At 39.5% G+C, this 19568-nt stretch overlaps 2 protein-coding genes across 6 annotated transcripts in view; one reads left to right on the top strand and one right to left on the bottom strand.

Annotated features, from left to right (window-relative positions):
* LOC145988544 (double-stranded RNA-specific editase Adar-like) overlaps positions 1–10450 on the top strand; it is a 66862-nt gene extending 56412 nt beyond the window's left edge. For 4 of the 5 annotated variants that reach the window (XM_083123463.1, XM_083123461.1, XM_083123464.1 and 1 more), the window contains exons 6-7: positions 6134–6311; positions 9982–10450. In XM_083123463.1, the coding sequence (XP_082979589.1) occupies positions 6134–6311; positions 9982–10058 (255 nt within the window). In that variant the 3' untranslated portion in view covers positions 10059–10450. The remainder of the gene's footprint in view (positions 1–6133; positions 6312–9981) is intronic. The other variant, XM_083123462.1, reaches the window with a different exon arrangement.
* The window catches only part of LOC145988543 (uncharacterized), a 53079-nt gene continuing 43747 nt past the window's right edge, over positions 10237–19568 (bottom strand). The window contains exons 11-12 of the mRNA XM_083123460.1: positions 17765–18211; positions 10237–10352 (exon numbers count right to left, since the gene is read on the bottom strand). Coding sequence (XP_082979586.1) covers positions 10253–10352; positions 17765–18211 — 547 coding nt within the window. The 3' untranslated portion in view covers positions 10237–10252. The remainder of the gene's footprint in view (positions 10353–17764; positions 18212–19568) is intronic.

The following is a 19568-nucleotide window of genomic DNA, read 5'->3' as shown; positions in this document are numbered from 1 at the left end:
CCTGACCTGAATGTTATTGAACATCTGTGGTCCGTTTTAGAGCAGCGACTCTGGTGCAGGTATCCTACCCCCATCACTGGTGGAACCGAGTACTGCACTGCATGATGAATTGTACAAAATTCCTCTGGAAACAATTCACGAGTTGTGGTGCATCCATTCCACGATGACTTGCGGCTGTATGATGGGCTAAAGGTGGTTCCACGCCATATTAAGCATGGTCGGTAAGGGGTTTCCATTATTTTGATCACCATCTGTATATAATATACACACACATATACAGGAATAGAATAAGGGAAAGTGCCTGGATGTGGATGTGCACATGAAGGAAGGTTATTTGGAAACATATCCACATCAAATGTAACAACCATATGCAATACCTACACTTCTCCAGCTCCCATCCATTCCACACCAAGAAAGCCATCCTATTCTCCCTGGCCCTCATAGGTCAACACCTCACCCACCTCCCGACAGAACTACAACCTCCGCCTACACCAAGCCTTGGTCAGCCGTGGATATCCTTTCACCCAGGTCACCAAACATCGAGCTGCTTCATACACCTCCACCAAGAAACCTACCACCAGTCCCCCTGTACTTTGACACCCAATATCACCCCCACCCAGGCGCGGCTCGTGCATTATTTACCCGGGGGTTCACTGAAGTCATGTGACATATATTCAGTTTCCGCAAAATAAACTTCCTTCGACTAACAAAAGGATGGGGGGCGGGCTTAAAAGATTTGTCCAGAATTTTTTTTATCTGGGAGTATAAGGTTTTGTATTAGGGGTGTGCGAATAAATTTAGGGCTGAAACTACAATAAATTGTGCCTTTATGAAAAAGTTGAGTTTTGTTGGAATGGACGTCCTCAAGTAGGGGCAAGTAATATATTTTTTCCTCAGGAGGAGCAAAAAACACTCCTTCAGTCTGAAGTTACTGCAACGCTTTTATAATAATTACCAAAAATTACTGTGACTGAAATTAAATTATATGCGTGTAATATATAATTTTTGGTTTACATTCAATTTCCATGGGGGGCTGCCCCCTTTTCCCCTTCCGGACGTCCATGCCGACTAATCAGAACTGGTCCTACATTTATTAAAGGGAAATGGCAACTAATGGCATGTGCATACTAGAAATCGAACCTGAGACCCTTTCATTGATACAAGATAGCTTTGTTCAAATTTGGGGCTGGTCGACCAGCACACGCTTTTTTTCAGTGGACAAGGAAGTTTGTTTAAGTTAATTATGTGCATTTCTATCGGTCATTTCTTACCTGCGCGGACAGCAACGCCTACACTGCATTAAATGACATAACCTAGGTAAAGTCCATCCCTCGCTTCACTCGCAGCTTCACTTAATACTTTCCAACAAGTATCCAAGCACTTCAAAAACTAACAGGCTTGAGACGATTGACACCGAGCGACAGCGAGTCACGTCTTCGCGCCATTCTTTCTCTTTCGCGAACCCGAAGTGTTTCCACCTTTAAGGAAAAACCTCTGAATGCATGCACGAGCTATTTTGGTAATGTATCTCCTTTATTTTAATTCATCGCATCTAATTCCAGCTTTTATTTGTTTCCACTCATCCATCTCTGCCACAATCTTGCATTTATTCCAAGAAGTTCGGTACAAAAATGATACAAAGAGAATATTGAATATGTAATGTGTGCGCTTCAAACTTGAACCGCGCACAGCAACACTGGAAGGGAGGAAGCAGCTAGATCGGAGCCTTGTCCCGCGCCTTCTGCGAGAGAACGAACTGCGCATGACCGTTGGGTGGCACATAGGTTCTTCAAATCTCACCTTCCATGTATTTTGTCCTATACCCTCCTCGAGCTTCTGCTCCCGCACGAAGCTTTCACAATGGCAAGAGCTGTCCTGTGGGGGTTCAACTGAGGGTCTGTATCAGGGCGGCCGAATCGCGGTTTCTTCTTCTCAGCAAAAGAGTTCACTGTATTACGGGCACAAATACATGACTTATTGTGTAGAATTTTTAGCGAAATAATGTGAAAATGTAAAGACATTGTTTATTGTTCATTCTCGAGGTGATTATCGTATATTACTGGGGGTTCACTGATCCTGTGCGCTATAGGGCCAACCGCGCCTGCCCCCACCTGAACAAATTCAGACACACACTACCTTCCCTCCTTCCCATCCTGCACAGTGATCCTGACACCAGAAGTATCTTCCCTGACAAGCCCAGAGTTGTTTTCAAACGCACCCAAAACCTCCAAAACATTCTTGTCCGCCACACCCCACCAACGTACAATCAACTTCCCCCGACCACAAATGCAACTGCCCAAGGTGCAAAACCTGTCCCATATTTGTCACTTCCTGCACCCTCCAAATCCACACTGCCACTGGCAAGTTCATCCTCTATCCCAAAGGAACCTGACACAACTCTACCTCATTTATATCCTCACCTGCAATATCTGTGGGAGCTTCTACCTAGGGGAAACATCCACAGCTCCCGAGCTCTGCATCAACAATCACCGCTCCTCCACCCAAAACCTGGACTTTGCTGTTGCCCTTCATCCCAAACACCATAATATTCCCTTAAGTGACTGCTTTCGGGTAGCTTGTCTCAATCCACCAACGCCTCAGTACGTAGAAGATGGGAGAGGGCCTACATCCCCATACCTGAACAAGGCTACCCAGTAATGTCCCCCATACCCACCCCTCACCTTCAGCAACACCCTTTGCCTCCCCCTACACCCTTCACCACTTTCAGTTTTCGACAGCCTGGCGAAAACATTTTTTTTTTTGTGGCACTGTCAACACTTTTTTCTGGACCTGGCAACACTGCAGGCCACACTATAATCTTCTGCAGTAGCTGTCGTGAAAATTTGAAGTATTCCTGTGTCTGGTGAGTTGTTTCCTCTCTCCTCCTTCACTATATCACACACACATACCTGTAGAAAATTTTACCTTGGTGAAACCTCTACCCCCCTGAACCTCTGCATCAATAACCACCGAGCCTCTAGCCAAAACGCCAACCTCACTGTCGCCACCCACACCAACAGCCACAACACCACCTTCAACAATTGTTTCCCTGTAGCCATAATACATCTATTACACCTCCACCTGCAGGCGATGGAAAAGGGCTTACATATCAGGCATGCACGCCACCATACCTCCCAGACTCAACCTAGCCACCCAATAAGCATTTCTCCATTCCCTCCCAAACCCACCACCCACCCTGCAGTAAACTGGTGAAAGGATCTGCTTGTCTGAACCTGGCAACACTGTATGGATGCCAGCGTCAGTATTCTGGGACTTTGTTCTTTCAATCTACAGTGACAATGAGGTACTAGCCTTGAAATATAAGACTTTCTGTTCATTGTGGTAAGTGTTTATTGTCTCCTACACCATATGCCACCACTAGATAACAGTAATTAACTTGCCATTTCTTCAAAACTACGTATGATATTTTCAGTTCTGTCTTTTTTCTTCATTTGTATACAGATTAAAGTAAGGCATACTCGAATTACAAAACAATATATTCTTTGTTACTATTATTAACATGTGGAGTTTGAAAAAGTACTTTGTTTCTCTGAATATTGTTGGGTAGATATCATAGAATGGGCTATAACTCAACCACTGTTTTTTTACTGATATATTTCACTTTTACACATACATGGAATTATGAGAACAAAAGAACAAGTTTGTTTACAATGTGAAGTTGGGAAATGCCCAATTTTCAAAATTTCCCCAAAATTAACTCAAAATGTTTCTTTTTAAAAGAAAGTTGGGGGTGGGTATTACATATCGTTATAAAGTGGTATTTTGTCATGCTTCTCTCCAAATTTGATATTGTGGTAGCCATGGGGACATGCCAAATGAGAATTTGTTAAATTTCGATATTTAACTCATTATTTCACCTCATCTAAAATCCCTGTCATGAAAAAAAAAATCCACCTGGAACGTGCTTGTCGGTAGAGGCTCTTGCTGCTGAAAGTTTATCCCACTTTTTATGTTTTACCAAAGAAGATAGCCGATATCTTAACATACAAACGAAACATGTGTGTCTGTTTATTAAGTTTGATTAATTTTGGTGTGGATGGTGGCAGAGATTACCAAAATTAATCAAATCAAATAAACAGGTACACGGATACATAAGCACATTTCATGTACGTTAAAAGGACTTAACCTTGCACAGTTTTTGTGACTGTTTGGTGTGCTGGACATACATTTCTACATTCTTGTTTAGATTATCCGTAGCATGGCTTTCCCTCAACATGGAGGTAACAGTAGATAGGGACAAAAAAACCTGTGTGTTTTTGCTAGAAAGGTCAACATTCAGCAAGAGCAGGAAGAACAGCAGTTTCAGCCAAATGCTGTTTATTTTCCTTACCATTACAGGGGTGGAGCACATGCAATGTTACCTTGTCAAACCTCGAGCTACACGATCTTTTAGCAAACCTACCTCCGAACTTGTTAGTCTATGTGCATTGTGTAAAGTTGATACCTCCAGCATGGAGTTTAAGCAATATTGTTATGAATTTCTTTGTCGTGTTTATGGTGGCTGTACTTTTGTTGTCTTATAACAAACAGTATAATTTTAAGCCTTCATGCAGTTTAGTGCCAAACTGTATGGTATTTTACAAGCTCTCGACTCACTAAACATCTTCATGTACAGCTGCTCTAATTTTAAGTTTCACAGTGCCCTTCTCAGCCTAGATTGTCAAAATACCAACCACCCTTTTTTGAATGATGTTCTATTCAAATTCAAAGACTTACATGTACACAATTTCTATGTTGTATCCACATGTGTACCACCAGATAATGGTGTGCCTAGCAACGTGCTGGTGGACTCGTCATTAAATCTTGGAAGTCATCTTCACATCCATTCCAGCTGGGGGAACTTACTCATACACTCTTATCTGATGTGGGTTTGATCCTCTCTTGTATTGCTGTTGTGAGCATTCAACACATTCAAATTTCTAGATTTAACTGATACCCCAGCCACGCAAGGCTACTATCAGTTGGTGGTGATGATAAAATAGTTTATTTCCCTTTTCCTGTAGATGGCGCTCAACAATTTCCATTACCATTCTTGAATAGCACGTCTTAGCTCTTCAATTGTTTCTGGAACTATTGCACGGTTTCTGATATGTCGTTTCAGTTGATCCCAGACGTGCTCTATCGGATTTAGGTCCAGACTTTGTGGTGGCCATTCTAATCGCGTAATCCCAACTTCGTCCAGGTACTCCGTTACAATATTCGCAATGCGAGGACGCGCATTGTCATGCATAAAAACAAAATCTGGGCCTATGAATGGTGCATATGGTACTACATGATCTGCCAAACATTCTGTAATATACCTGCGAGCTGTCATTGTCCCATTCTCTACAAGAAGCAACTCTGTACGTCCTTGTAAAGAAATACCTCTCCGGATCATGACACCACCGCCTCCAAAGGGTGTTATTTCAACGAAACAACATTGTGCATAACGCTCATTAGGTCTTCTACTACTACTACTGCTTTTACTACCTCTTCACGTCTCATTTTCAAGCTAGCAAACAATACACTTGCAAGAAAAACACCAGCAATGACAATGTCAATAATATCTGTTACTATGAGCCAAAATTCATGCCTCTAGACATTAAACAAAATAACAATTGCATGAAATTAATTTTGAGCCTACTAGGTGTTCCAAATAAGTAAATAAATAGATAAATAATAAACAGGAAAACTATGGAAAATGTTCAATAATGAATGTTCAATTCTTCAATACTTAACTGAGAGCGTAATTCATAAGTAATTGCAATTCAGATGTCAAATATTAAGGTGTCTGGTTTTTTGTTGTCCAGCAGTATATTATAAAGAAAGGGAAAAGTTTTTATAAGTGTACATTTTTTCCTCTGCAATTTATTGGTTTATTCTGGACATGGTTGTAACAAACAGTTTAAATATCCCTAAAACTATGGGTCCTTTTAAATTTAACAACAAAACTTGCCAGAATAATTAGGAATTTACATTTGTATTTAACTTTTGAGTTAGGAGAGTTGTTTTTTTTTTTCCCCATTAATTTTGATTTAGTGGCATCATAGCAGATGAGTGGAATTTTATTGAGTTCAAAATTTCAGTAGTTTCCAAGACTGTTTCTAATGCTGGTATTGTCATTCCTTCCAAGAAGGGTCAATCCCCCATGAAGAAGATACCTGAGAACCCAACAGACAGACATCCTGTGATGTTGCTGAACCAGATGAAGCCGGGGATCCAGTTCACGGAGGTTGGTGTGGATGGAACCCTCCCAAACCTAACATTTACAATGTCTGTGAATGTTAACAATGAAGTATTTAGAGGATCGGGTAAGATACAAAGCAGTTTACAATATTGATGTTTTATAGTGTATAATATTGTGAGCCATTGTGATGGAACTGTTAGTGGAGTAGCTGGGTTCTGGGTATAACGAGTGGAAAATACTCAGTATTTTTTGTGGTTGTCACTGGAATTTGTGTTATTACAGTTAGAGAATGCATGATAACTTTCCAGTGAGTTGGCAATTTGTATTTCAGTTCAATTAAAGACCAATAACAAGATGCAAAAATATACACACTCACTAAATGTGATCATGAAAGTTCGATCACATTCGTTAAAATACAGGAAAGTATAAAATCAGGGAAAATTTTATGGAACACTTTGCTTTATTGGGAGCCCAAAAATTAAATCAAGATGCAGGAAATTTGGGTTTCCAGTATGTTACTACTGTATACTGACATTGTGGGCCAGTTATGAAAGCATTTGTGGAACATTGGCTTGCTGTAAATAAAAAGAACGAGTAAATTGGGTTTTGAGGGCTATGTTTCCTTTTCTGTTTCCTACTATGTTATGGTACCATGCAACCTTTGTTTACATTGCATTAATCATGATCTTTTTTTTTTCTACTAGTACATAACAAAAAACACTTATCTTCAGATCTTAAGTTTTATATTGAGTAAAAGTATGTCATGACTCGTAGCAATGTTGGATGCCAGAGAATATATTTATATTTTTAAAATTAGATTGCAGTTTCACTTTTAAAGTGCTCTAATTAAAAAAAGGTAAAGATAAAGTGCTCCCCTGTGCTTAGCACCACGCCATGAAGGCGTATAGGGGGTGTCGGTGTAACGCCCCACACTTTCTTGATCTGGTCGTGAGTGGGGGTGATGTGATCAGCATCATGCCCCTGACCGCCTTTACCCCCAAGGGTTTCCCCCAGGTACCCATGTTATTCGACGCTGGGTGGGCGCCGGGGCCGCTTCCAACGTTAGAAAAGTTTCCAGATTTGAACCGGCCGGGGATCGGACCCTGAACCTTGAGCATGGTAGTCAGATGCATTACCGACAGCCACCGCGGCCAGTTAATTAAATCAGTTTTTATTTATTTGGTCAGTGAAGTCTTTATCGGTTTGACTAGTTAAATGGTCAGTAAAAGTCGTTTTTTCTCATTTCGGTCAGTAGTAACAAGGTACCTCAGTAATGAAAGTGTTTCTTGAACATTGGCTTTCTGTAATTGCTGAAAAAATTTAGTATTGTCTAAGGGGCTCATCTGCTTCCTACTATGGATGAACCCTGATCTTACATTTTCCCCATATAATGAAATGTCATCCAGGTCCCAGCAAAAGGCCACCTTTACCTCAATTTTACATTTGTATTAACTGGATTTTAAGGTGCAGCACCTTTCCAAAAATATAGCTGTTTTCATACAGATCATTTGAAATATGTATTTTAGGACATGAAATCAAGTAAAATGGAACATTTTTTTTTGCACTTTTGTGAGATTAGCACATTTATCCCCTTCTTACCCTTTCTTTGATGCTTCAGCAACTTTTTCCTTCCTTTTCTTTCTGTTTTGGTAAAAAATTGGACAGAAAAATAAAAGGTTTTCACTTTTCTTGAATAGCTACATAAAATCCTATAGTCTCAATTTGAAGAGCAGAACGAGAGCTACAAAATGATATTGCAGCCCCAATAGTTCCCAAGGTAATGTAGTAAAACCCATGAGAGAAAATGCAAACATCAACAAAACCTATTCAGCAGAAACACAATTCTCTATGCGGTCAGCGCACATTATATACAGAAGGTGCAGAAAAAGAGAGCATTCAATAATGGCATTTTATCAGCACTTTATTTTTATTTATTTATGAAAACAAATTTTCAGAACCTTTATTTTTCTTTCGTGACCATACTTTTGCACCTTAAAATTAGGACAGCCAATACCACTTTGAACCAATGCCGATACTCTTACCGATTGCCACCGATCTCGACTTGAAAATTACAATAATTAAAATTTGTTCAAAATATTCACCATTATTGTTGTGTAAATATTCTTCTCCAGTTATATGCATCAATATACAAAGAAATTTGCTTTAAAATATTCCAGAATGACTTCAGAATATTAAAATAATTTCCAGCCTAATTAGCTCTGCGAAAGTGTCACATGGCATTTTTGCTGACACCGTGAAAGACCAAAATGCTGGAAAAGTGGCTGGTATCAGTATATGAATTCCAACAAAGACATCGGCTCAGCCCTACTTAAAATCCTTTCCCTTGTAATAACTTTAGTTTCTCACTTTTGGCCACATGACTTCTCCCTCCTCTTTTCCTTGCCTTTGCAGCAGTTCAATTCATGAACTTGCAACAGGAAGGTTTTTCATGCAGGGATGCAAAAGTTACATTTGCACTGTTGCCAATCAATAGTTGCTAAATGCTAAGAATGTGACAGGTCTGTGTTTGCTCATCCCCATCCACAAAGATCATATGTGAAAAATTGACAACAGGGCCCAATCTCTATTGACAGAATTCTTCCTGGTTGATCAGAGGGGTTGAAACTTTTTGACAGTTAACTATGGAAAATAAAGTGCTTATGAAGAATTTGCCAACTTCGGTTATCTGATACTCTTACTTTTAATGGGCAGTTGTTTATATTCCTCAGGAAACAAGATAGGATTTATGGAATTATTTTAAATCCAAACCAGTAAAAATATTACTCTGAAAGTGCACAGGCACATCAATTTTTGTGGGCAAATGGGTGATATATATATAAGGTAAAAAGTAAAGTGCTCCCCTGTGCTCTTAGCACCATGCCATGAAGGTGTATAGGGGGTGTGGGGGTAACGCCCCACCCTTTCTTGATCCGGTCGTGAGTGGGGGTGATGTAATCAGCATCATGCCTCTGACTGCCTTTACCCCCCAGGGTTTCCCCCAGGTACCCATGTCATGATATGTATATTACAGAAAAATGGAAAAATTATGTTCAGGCCACATCAAGGGTGACTGAAGATGGAACAGGTGTATTATCATTATGCATCAGGTGGGGAATTTTTTTTTCTATGCAGTTAAAAATGAGAGGGGCAGCAGTCAAATTTAGTATGCATTATTTTCATGCACACATGGGCAGATTAAGTGTGAGGGTGGAAGTGGAGTTCCCTATACAGAGATAACTGACAATTAGCTTGAGTAAAATACTATTTTCTTACCTTCCTTTGATATCTAAAATTAATCATTTTGTTTAAAAGTAACAATGAACATAGCATGTAGCAAATAAAAATAAAATAAAAGTCCTTTCCTCATAAGAACTCATTCATCCACCACTGGTGTGCATGTCTATGCAATAATTGCATGATTCAGGCTTTTTTAAAATGCAGCAATCTGCAGAAATATTAAGCATGTCTGTTGCATTGACAACATGTAAAATGTAAAACAGGTATCAGTTTTCTTACTTTTGCACATTGCTGATAAAAATTCTGTCTTCAACAACTGTGTTACCTTTAACATGTTAACATTCTCTTCTTTCACCTGCTTGTCTAACTTTATTTACAATGTGCTAATCATTTTTGTTTATCAGTAGCCTGTAAATTGTCCTGTAAATAGTCAGCATTGTGCAACTTTTTGTTAATTTCATTTATCATTGTTTATTTTAGATCATTTAGTGTTCATCTTTTGGACACCAGCTTCAATTCAGGGTGCTAGTTTTTGATGTTGCTTTTTCTTCTTTCAGGAAAAAACAAGAAAGAAGCAAAGAAGGAAGCTGCTAAAGCAGCCCTGGCAGCAGTATTTGGGATCAACTACAATTGAGATGTCTGATCCTTGAGTGTTTCTACAAGCTGATTTGATCAGCTTAACGTATATTACAATGGACTTATTTTAGTGATGACTCGAAGATACAAGAAACTGTGCTAATTTTAGACTAATGTGAGATCACCTATTCCTCATGTGTTACAATCTATTGTCATTTTTGAAACATACCTTGTATGTTGAAGTGTTTTTATTTATTGGAACTCTAGATCATACAATTTTTTTACAACCATATTGTCATCAGCTTCCTTGGCTATGTCCTGTACAATTTCTTCGATCAGTTTGTCTGCTACTCTGCAACAAGTAAGTGAGAAATGTAGTCATTTTCATGCAATAAATGATTAAAATCAACTAATATTTGACTGGTAGCTTTCAATAAAGCCAACTACATACATATTGAATTTTTTCTTTTTTTAAACAGTGCATTACTAAAACCTTCAAAAAGGTTCTTGGACTGAGGATGAGAATTTTTCTATCCTCTTGGGTACCTGGGGCGTTATAAAAAAAAGTGACCAGATCATGATACTGATCACATCACCTCAATTACTGACGACATGGAGGTGTGTGGCTCCACAAATTCTCAATGTCCTGGGAATGAACCAATAACCATTTTCTACAGGAAATCATAAGCTATGAATTTGCTCCAGTGACTTTAGGACGTAAATTAAGTAAATATGTAATTGGAGCTTTCTAATTAAATTAGGTTTCAAGGTAGCTCTATCAAACAAACCATAATTTGTCAAATTTTCTGCTTTTTCATTTTGGTTATCTACTTTGTGTTCAATTCACAGTTTGAGATATCAATTCTTTTTAAGTTTTAAGGTGAATTTTGGTGCAATTTTTTATAATAGAGGCAGTTGGTTTAATTTCTGTTGCAATTAGTTCCCACACGGCCAAACTTGACTAGACTGTAAGGTATTTCACTGAATGTAGCACATACTGCTGTCAGATTTCTTTTTTATTCCTGTTCCCAAAGTCATCCCAAAATGAAACTTACACCAACAGAGATTACATTTAACTGTAAAACATTATTTCCACAAAAATTTAAGATACACTTTTTTAGGTACAGTGGAACCCTGATTTTACATAAATAAAAAACTTAAAAAGCAGGAAAGCATAGGGGAGGGGTGAAACTCAAGTGTCTGTAAGAAAATACTTCATAATCTACTTTTAAGGGGTATATTGTGTCAAAAAAAATTCAACAAGGGTAAAGAAGTATGATTATGAAAAAGCAAGACCTGCTGTGAAAATCAGTGGCATATTAACGTGACCCACTTTCCGAGTTTAGGGATGGTTGCTTCTATCTGCCGCCTATTAGGTTCAATTTATGCTTCCGATTGTGTGGGAGTTCACAGTGGAGACATGTAGAATGCTTCAGGTCCCACTTTAGCTGCATGTGTGTCCAGTCCCAATCAGCCCAACTGCATAAAGTGATCTGAAAACAAGCTTTGTCAAAGTTATGCATTTTTTGACATCACAATAAGGGGGAATTGTTATCAGTGATGTGCCTAGGATTTTCGAAAGGATGGGGGAAGAGTGTTACCTATACTTTTTTAATAGCCCTCATTTTACATCTTTTTCTGCCCTTTGCTTTTTTATATATATATATATATATATATATATATATATATATATAGAAATACTGGGCCAAAGAGGGGTTATGACACCCATCAACCCCTTCCCTGGGAATGCCACTTATTGTTATTTACATCCATATTAATCCATGATTTATTGTTGGATTTAGCAGTGTTGCGGAGTGCAAACACCCCTTCCACCAATAGTTTTACCGTAAATAAAATGTTTTTTCTTTGTATCCCCTCCACGTTTAATATTTCCCGATTTATTATTAGAATGTTCTTCCTGCACTGTTCTGTGTGTTCAAGATGTTTATCAGAAGGCAAAACAAGAAAAAATACACTTGTCTTTTAACACGTACCTTTGTGTCTGGTGCTGGTGTTTCGTAATATTCAAAAGCAAAACAACCTTCTGAGGTGAGATTCAAAACAACGCCGTTTTTCTTCCCTTTATGATGGAAAACACTGGAGTTGGCTGCCCGAAAACCACTCGGACCAGGGATAATGGGAGGGAGGAGAAGTGAAGACGAACAGGTGGTGGAGCAGCGCCAATGCAGTTGTTGAACAAAAGTCTTATCAGATGTGTGCTCATTCCTGACCAAGTTGCAGAAAGAAGGGGGAATCACTGCTTTACGCTCTCGCCTCAATGCAAAAAAAGACACGGGCTGGGGTGAATCATGCACACCAGTGGCAGATTAATGAGCTCGTGTGAGAAATACTTGGTACTTTTTACTAATTACATACCATATCATGCTGATACCTTAAGGGACATGAGTGCAAATGCCCCCCCCCCTGGAAATGAGAAAAAGTGAAGGTAAAGTTCACCCTGCACTTTGCATCATGCCGGGACAAGCATATAGGGGTATGTGGGAGGTGATGTGATCAGCACCAGGGTTGCCCCAAGGTACCCATTTAGGTGAGCTCCAGAGTCACTTTATGAAGCAGGTTAGATCACCACCCTGGGAATCAAACCCGGGTTTTGAGTGTGGCAGTCAAGATGCTCTATCGACTAGGCTACCACGGCTCCCCAGCGAATGAAAAAAAGTAAAGAAATATATGCTGTTTTGGCCCAAATAAGCATTTTAAGCACTAAATTTTACTGCTCCTAGAGAATATTGACACACTCCTCGTTTATCCACTCATTTTTCCCCAACTCCGTCACTGTACAACATGCAAGTCGCATAATCTGCATAAAAGAATCCATTTTCTGCCCCCCACAGATTAATACGTGTCCGAACTTCATCCCCCCCCCCCCAAACAATGATTTGACAAGAATACTTTTTCGTCAGTGAGTAAAATATCGCTCACCTACCCATAGAAAAAGAGAATCACATTAGCTTCAGCCTGATGACCAAATAACATAGCATTCGTGAAAAAACTTCAGATTAAAAATAATTTGCAGTGAAATATAGACTAGATGCAATCATATTTCCTTAGGAATCTAAACGGCTTCCCATTAAGGAAGTGCAGTTCTTATTCAGTATCGGATAGCAGAGGTTGGGAAACCCTCCTTATTTTTTTTCAATTCGTTGGCTGCAGACAAGAAAGGAAAAGTTTTCACAAACAAGCCCCCTTCTCACTTTTCTTTTTGGTTCCCGTCAACTAGGAAGGATTCCGTAAATCTGTGTGAGCAAAGAAGCGAGTGGTGATCAAGTCCTGTTGTCAATTTTCCACTCGGGAGTGAGGAGGGCAACTTTTGTTGTCCAAATTCTAAGGCAGGCACCATTTAGTGAGAATTGGTTTGACAACAGTGCGCTTGTTGTCTGATCCTGAGGCAGAAGAATCGGCCCATTGTATCTTTACCGGGAATGCAAGAAGTGCCGTTTTCCCTTCCTGTCCTCAAGGAAGGTGAGACAAATGCAAGCAAGTTGTACCCTGCCTCTCCCCCCCCCCCACACCTTTCACCGAACCATGCCTTTTCGCTCCATCCTCTCACATGAAAGCCTAACATCTGGAAGTTCAAGGTTGCGTGGTGAATGAAACAGCTTCGAAAGCAAGAAAAAGGAGGGAGAACACGCGTGGTCAACAGAACAGGTTTCTGCCAAATTTTAAGACATCGTCATGGCTCGGAAAACGTATAAAGCGAGAAACGAGATTTAGAATGAACGTAAGATCGAGGTGAACATCCTATTATTTAACATGGCCTTCTGACTGGATGAACGTATTAAGCGGGAAAACGTATAATGAGGGAATGTAAAATCGGGGTTTCACTGTATTAAAGGTCACCCTTCATAACCTTGAAATGAAAATTTCAATGTTTTCATAGACTATTTTTTATGAAAACTATGCTCCCTTAGCTTCAAAACAAGCACAATATGATTTCTTTTTTGTTGACCTGGTAAGCATAAATTACATTTTTCATGAAGTTGGCAACCCTGCTGTAAGAACACCGCACCGTGTGTCACTGAGGGCTAAAATTTCACACATGTAATTTACTTTGTCCTCTACTATCCTACCAAATTTCATGAAAACCTGAGATGGTCGGGTTGGGAGCTGTGATGATTTAGCATGGAATGACCCTATAGTGTTTCAATGAGTGTTTTTCGCTTGAGCGCCGAAGAGTTAACACAGACGATGCTAGATAGCGTATGGAATTGACAGCTTCTTCGCTCGAGCGAATAACTCTTGAACAGGCAAAATGAGAGGTATACACTCGGAAGTCCATTAGTACACGCACATATAACCGTAATTTGTCTGTGGTTGTGGACCGTTGAATATCAATCGTGAACTGAAAGACACAGCGAAATTGAAACTTAATTAAACATTCATTATCTCCATTTTAAAATTTAGTTTATTCTATTTTATTAATCCAATGATATATGGAAATGCAATAAATTAATATGGGCTGAAACTGCCAGAACAGATATTTTACATATATGTGTCTGATTATTGTCACATTTGAATATAAAATGCTCGAGTGTGGGAGACTTGAATGAGTACGACCGAGCGTAAGTGATCCCACGCGGTACTCTACCAGTCTTGTCCATTTGCATCAACATTGTACTAACTCGCGAGTAAAAAGATCTGTGGGTCAGGATAATCCTCAAGTAACGATCATCTTCTGTTGCACCAACGTATAAGGTGCGATGAACATTGCGAGTCACGAAACTATGGATTAATCCTAGGAGGATAGCTAGCCTCAAAGCAAGTGCCTAAACGTCATACAAATGGAAGTGCGTAATTGGCTACTCCTTTTGGGAAGGCGTTCTACAGTTGGTGTCGTAGGAAACAAGGAAAGGTTGTAAGTAACGGTAGCTGGACTGGACATTGGTATCCTGACAGTGACAAGCAACGGGCATGAGAAAATTTCAAGCATGGAATAAAGATGGGGAAAAACATATTTACGTGAATAATTTTTTATATATTAGTCTAGCTTGCAATCGTAGTAAGTAGTGCTACAGTTATATTTGTAGTAGATTTTTATATATGTACATCTATCTTGACGTAGCATTCACGATAGTTTTTTTATAGTTAATGTTTACATTGCTACGGGTTTCTGTGTGTATGTGTATGCTTGTATTGCACGTTCAATTTTGCAAACTATGTACTGCAGAATATGTACAGTAAACATCTCCCAAAGTATATACATAGTAACATACTATATATGTCTCACTTTTGAGATGCACAGTTTGAATCTATTACTTCCTATTTAACATTTATTTAGTTTTGAAATTCTGAAGTGATGCATTGCTGGTTGCAGATGGCAGCCATTATTACCCTATGTGTGGGTTAACTCCGCTTTTACTCGCCGATCTTGAAAGGTAAAGTTGACCCTCCTTTTAGTCCCAGATTACCCGGTGTTTCCGTTGGTGCAACAAATAATCAGCCGATTCGTGGGTTAACTCTGAGTTTACTCTTACTCGCGAGTAAATCGACGTTGGTGCAAATGGGCATCACAGTTTTTGACGAGCCTGGCAAGAGAACCATGTTTTTCTGTACCATCTATAACATTGTTTTCTCAACAGCCAGGCTACAGCACAGTACCAGGCGCCACATATTTTGGTCCACGAGAGGTTCTCCTGAGCTTTGCGACTTGCAGCCCAAGCTGGCAATCACGTGGAAAGATTGCCTTTCATTCAGGATTCGAGTTTTACTGTAACAGAAATGCCTTCCTGAACGTGGTGGTGATGGACCAAATGATCTAACTGGGGATCACGTTGCTTCCCATCTCCAAATTTAAGTTTGATGGACTGGCCTTTCTCAAGGTAAAGCCGGAAGGGAAAGCGACTTGCAGCCGAAGCTGGCAACCACCTGGATACACGGTCTTTCGTTCAGGTTTCGAGTTCAACTGCAATAACAGAAATGCTTCCATGACAGTGACGGTGATCGATTGATTAAAAAATCTAACCAGGGGATGCGTTGCGTCCTGCCCTTAAATTTGGATGGGCACCATGGTTAATTTAGTTTGCGCAGCAATTTTCATTAACAAATATAGTGGAAATATTCTGATTAATTGGAATTTTTTGGTATCCAAAATGGAACGTGTCAATGAAAATCAACACTTACCAAATCAATATAATGATATTGGCCAGAGGACTAAAAGATTTCATTAGATGTATTCGCTGTCAACTAAGTTGAAATAAATTTTATATTTGTCAACAAGTTACAGATTTTCATAATTGGGAAAAGCGAGACGTCCATAACTTCGATCTGAACCTGGCAATTATGCAGGTCGAACTCCACTTCCATTTCTGCCATCTTTCTTTTCTCTACAGCTGAAGATGTGTCTCCTGACCATGTACATTTAATTTTTTCCAGTGTCTGGTGAGTGTTTCCTCTTTCCTTTTTACTTGTTATTTAGACCTTGTGGCCTTCCTTCCTTTGATTCACTGCCCCCTCTCGACAGAAGAGAGAGCAAAAAGGAAATATATATATTTATTTGTATTTGTAAAGTAAGGACCGTTTGCAAATATTGCCGCTGTAGCGATGCAGTCGCGACCGTGCGAGTTCTCGCTGACGTCCTTCATCCATTAGCTAGCCACAGGCACGCGTGGGAGCAGATCATGTTTTTTCTTTGTAGTTTTCTGAAGGTTTGAAATGTTCAAGAAAATCAATCGGCCCGCCGACTGTGAAATCCGGTCTGTGATTTCTTTTCTCAATGCAAGAATGGTTGAAATCTTGCCTAGAGGACAGCCCACCAACAAAGATGCCTGCTGTGACATATTAATCTGGCTGCGTCGTGCAATTCAAAACAAAAGACACGGAATGCTTAGCGAAGGCATTGTGTTGCTTCACGATAATGCTTGTCCGCATACGGCTCAACAAACTCAAAATGTCATCACGTTATTCGGCTGGGAACAATTTATTCATCCGCCAACAGCCCTGAGTTGGCACCAAGTGACTACCATCTCTTTCTTCATCTGAAGAAGAAGTTTCTTGCTGGTCAGCGTTTCGACGAGGATGACGACGTCAAAGCAGCAGTGCATGGATGGCTTTCGTCACAGGCGGGAACATTCTATGATGATGGGATACAAAAACTAGTGCCACGCTACGACAAATTCTTGAAGAATGGTGGAAACTACGTAGAAAAGTAGTTTAGGGCCTAGTTTATTTTAGTTTATTTTTTGGATGCTTATTTGAAAACTGTGGATCAAACCAAACATTATCACCTTGATGGCCAAATGTGTTGTGCAGGACTCAATGTTGATAATACTAGTCTGATTCAAATCCTGGTGGAGATTTGGATCTCATTACGCTAATCACGATAGCATGATTAGATGAAATTGACAAAGGGACACTGGCAAAGAAATGCCCACATCTACACCAGGACTCAAACCTGGGACCACTGGTGATATGTTCGGAAGTCCAGCACTCTACCACCAATTGCAAGTGTCCTTCGTCAGTTTCATCTACTCATCATTCATCCATATCATCACAATTCGCATAAAGAGGCACAAAAGCGATGTAAAAACGATACAAACCAAACGTTTGAGGTTAAGACACACATCAAATGAGGTGTCACCCCTCTTTTGAGGCACCACATATTCAGAATAAAAACTTTTTGACTTGCCACTTGGGTTTTAGCAAAGTGACATTGATTGTGCAAATCATTATTTGTTGTGAAACTATTGGTCTGTGATGCATTTACAGACACCCGACACCCGTTCATTCATAAATATTCCTAACATTTACCTGCCAATTATATTCCATGGTTTGTTCTTCACATTTCTATACAGGGGATTTCTCTTGGTGTGATCTAGGAACCGCTTCTGACCTTCCAGAATAGATGAAGCCTCCATAGAACTCAAATGTAATGTTAAAGGTGTAGCTCTTGCTTGATGTTTCTGCTGGAGAGGACTTGTAGTTTTGTCATGCTTCTTCCGAGTACTTGTTCTTCTTTCTTCAACTATTGCACTTTTAGAAGCTCCACTGTGGCTTCGAACTACAGTTAGTGGATCACACAAAGTTATTCCATGTTGGTCTGCTTTGGAAGTGCCACCAAGACCTACATTGTCTCCAAAAGTGGTCCTTCCTTCACTTTCAACACTAATATTCGATGCATTGCGTTCTGTCTCTGCGTGGCACTTCCTGGCATTTAATATGGACTCTGAGCTTGTAGTGCTTGTATAACTACAGTTCCTGGAATGGATAAAAGAGTAGTATTAGAGTTGTACCTTTTTTCTTTTTGCATGTCAAGATTCATTAATTGTGCTCTTAATCCAAGGTCTGTTCATTAATATTTGGTTAAATCTATTACAAGAATATTCTAATTAGTAATTATTAAGGACGATTTATTCAAACAACTCAGTTTTTTTGTTTTCCTTGATGGATGTAAAGGTTAACCTGCATGAGAATCATTGGGTGCGTTACGGAAGTTGAACAAATGTAACGAATTATGGCAACTGGCCATTCCAAAAGTTGTGCCAGAATGAATTTCAACAAACGCACAGGCTCTGAGGCAAGTTTGTTGTATTAAAATTGCTGGACTGTTAGGATGATGAGTGTATGAGTGAAATGTGTGTGATGCATAAGTGTGGAAATTGCAATATGGAGAGAAAAGGGAAATTATGCAGCCTGCAACTTCTTTGAGCAAGTATTGCAGTGTTTTTTTTTTTTTGGAGAAGTAGAAAAGGATAATAGATGAGTACGAGTATACCATAGGAGGAAATTTTGTGGCAAAACGTACATTCTCGGTGAAAGCACTGTTTATCTTATTTGTCAACAAATCTTGTGGCAAAATTATTAAATTACTAACAGCTTGTGCAATAAACAATAATTTTTGATGATTTATGTATGTGGACATGCAGGCAGGTGTTGGGCCACAGCAAATTATCTGAAACATGTCATGTGCTAGTGAAATTTGCACGAGTACAGCCCACTGCTCAGGAGAAGATCCCTGCCAGAAGTCAAGTGACGTAGCGGGAAGCGACTCCACTATTAGGGTTGGGGGAGTGCACCCTGGGTCAGAAACAAGTGCTGTGGTCTCGCTGTAAGCTGTAAGGCTTGATTCACATCTATGCTCAAATCACTGTCCATGCATGGTCAGGGAATATCCACATTAGCGGTAAAGGTATGATCATCGTCAATCTGGTGTTGATTTCTTGACAGAGTACACACATTGTTCTATTTTTTAAAAAATAAAGAGCCTGCCGATTGTACTAACTACAATAGTTAAGATATTTTCAACGACGGAATTGGCCGTTACAGTACTGGTGTTCGAAGCAAATGGCAAAGAGAAAAAGATAAAAGAGTTGTTTATTTGCACTTACAATATGCAAAGCTACAAATGTCAACAATGGTAAACATTACTTTGTCGGTCTAGGTTTGGCATGAAAATTCTCGGGATGATGGTTTCATATCGACACTGTTGATCATTTATTTTATTCGAACGTTTCCGACACAACACGGCTAAATAATGTACAACTACCATAACTCTTACAACACCACGAAAACCATGAGAAATCACAATTAAACACCCACGCAGAAGCACTTCCAC

This window comes from Lepisma saccharinum, chromosome 6, assembly GCF_977018435.1.
Source record: "Lepisma saccharinum chromosome 6, izLepSacc3.1, whole genome shotgun sequence".
Lineage (NCBI taxonomy): Eukaryota > Metazoa > Arthropoda > Insecta > Zygentoma > Lepismatidae > Lepisma > Lepisma saccharinum.
The sequence above is the reverse complement of the archived record's forward strand: the minus strand, read 5'-3'. Positions and strand labels throughout refer to the sequence as shown.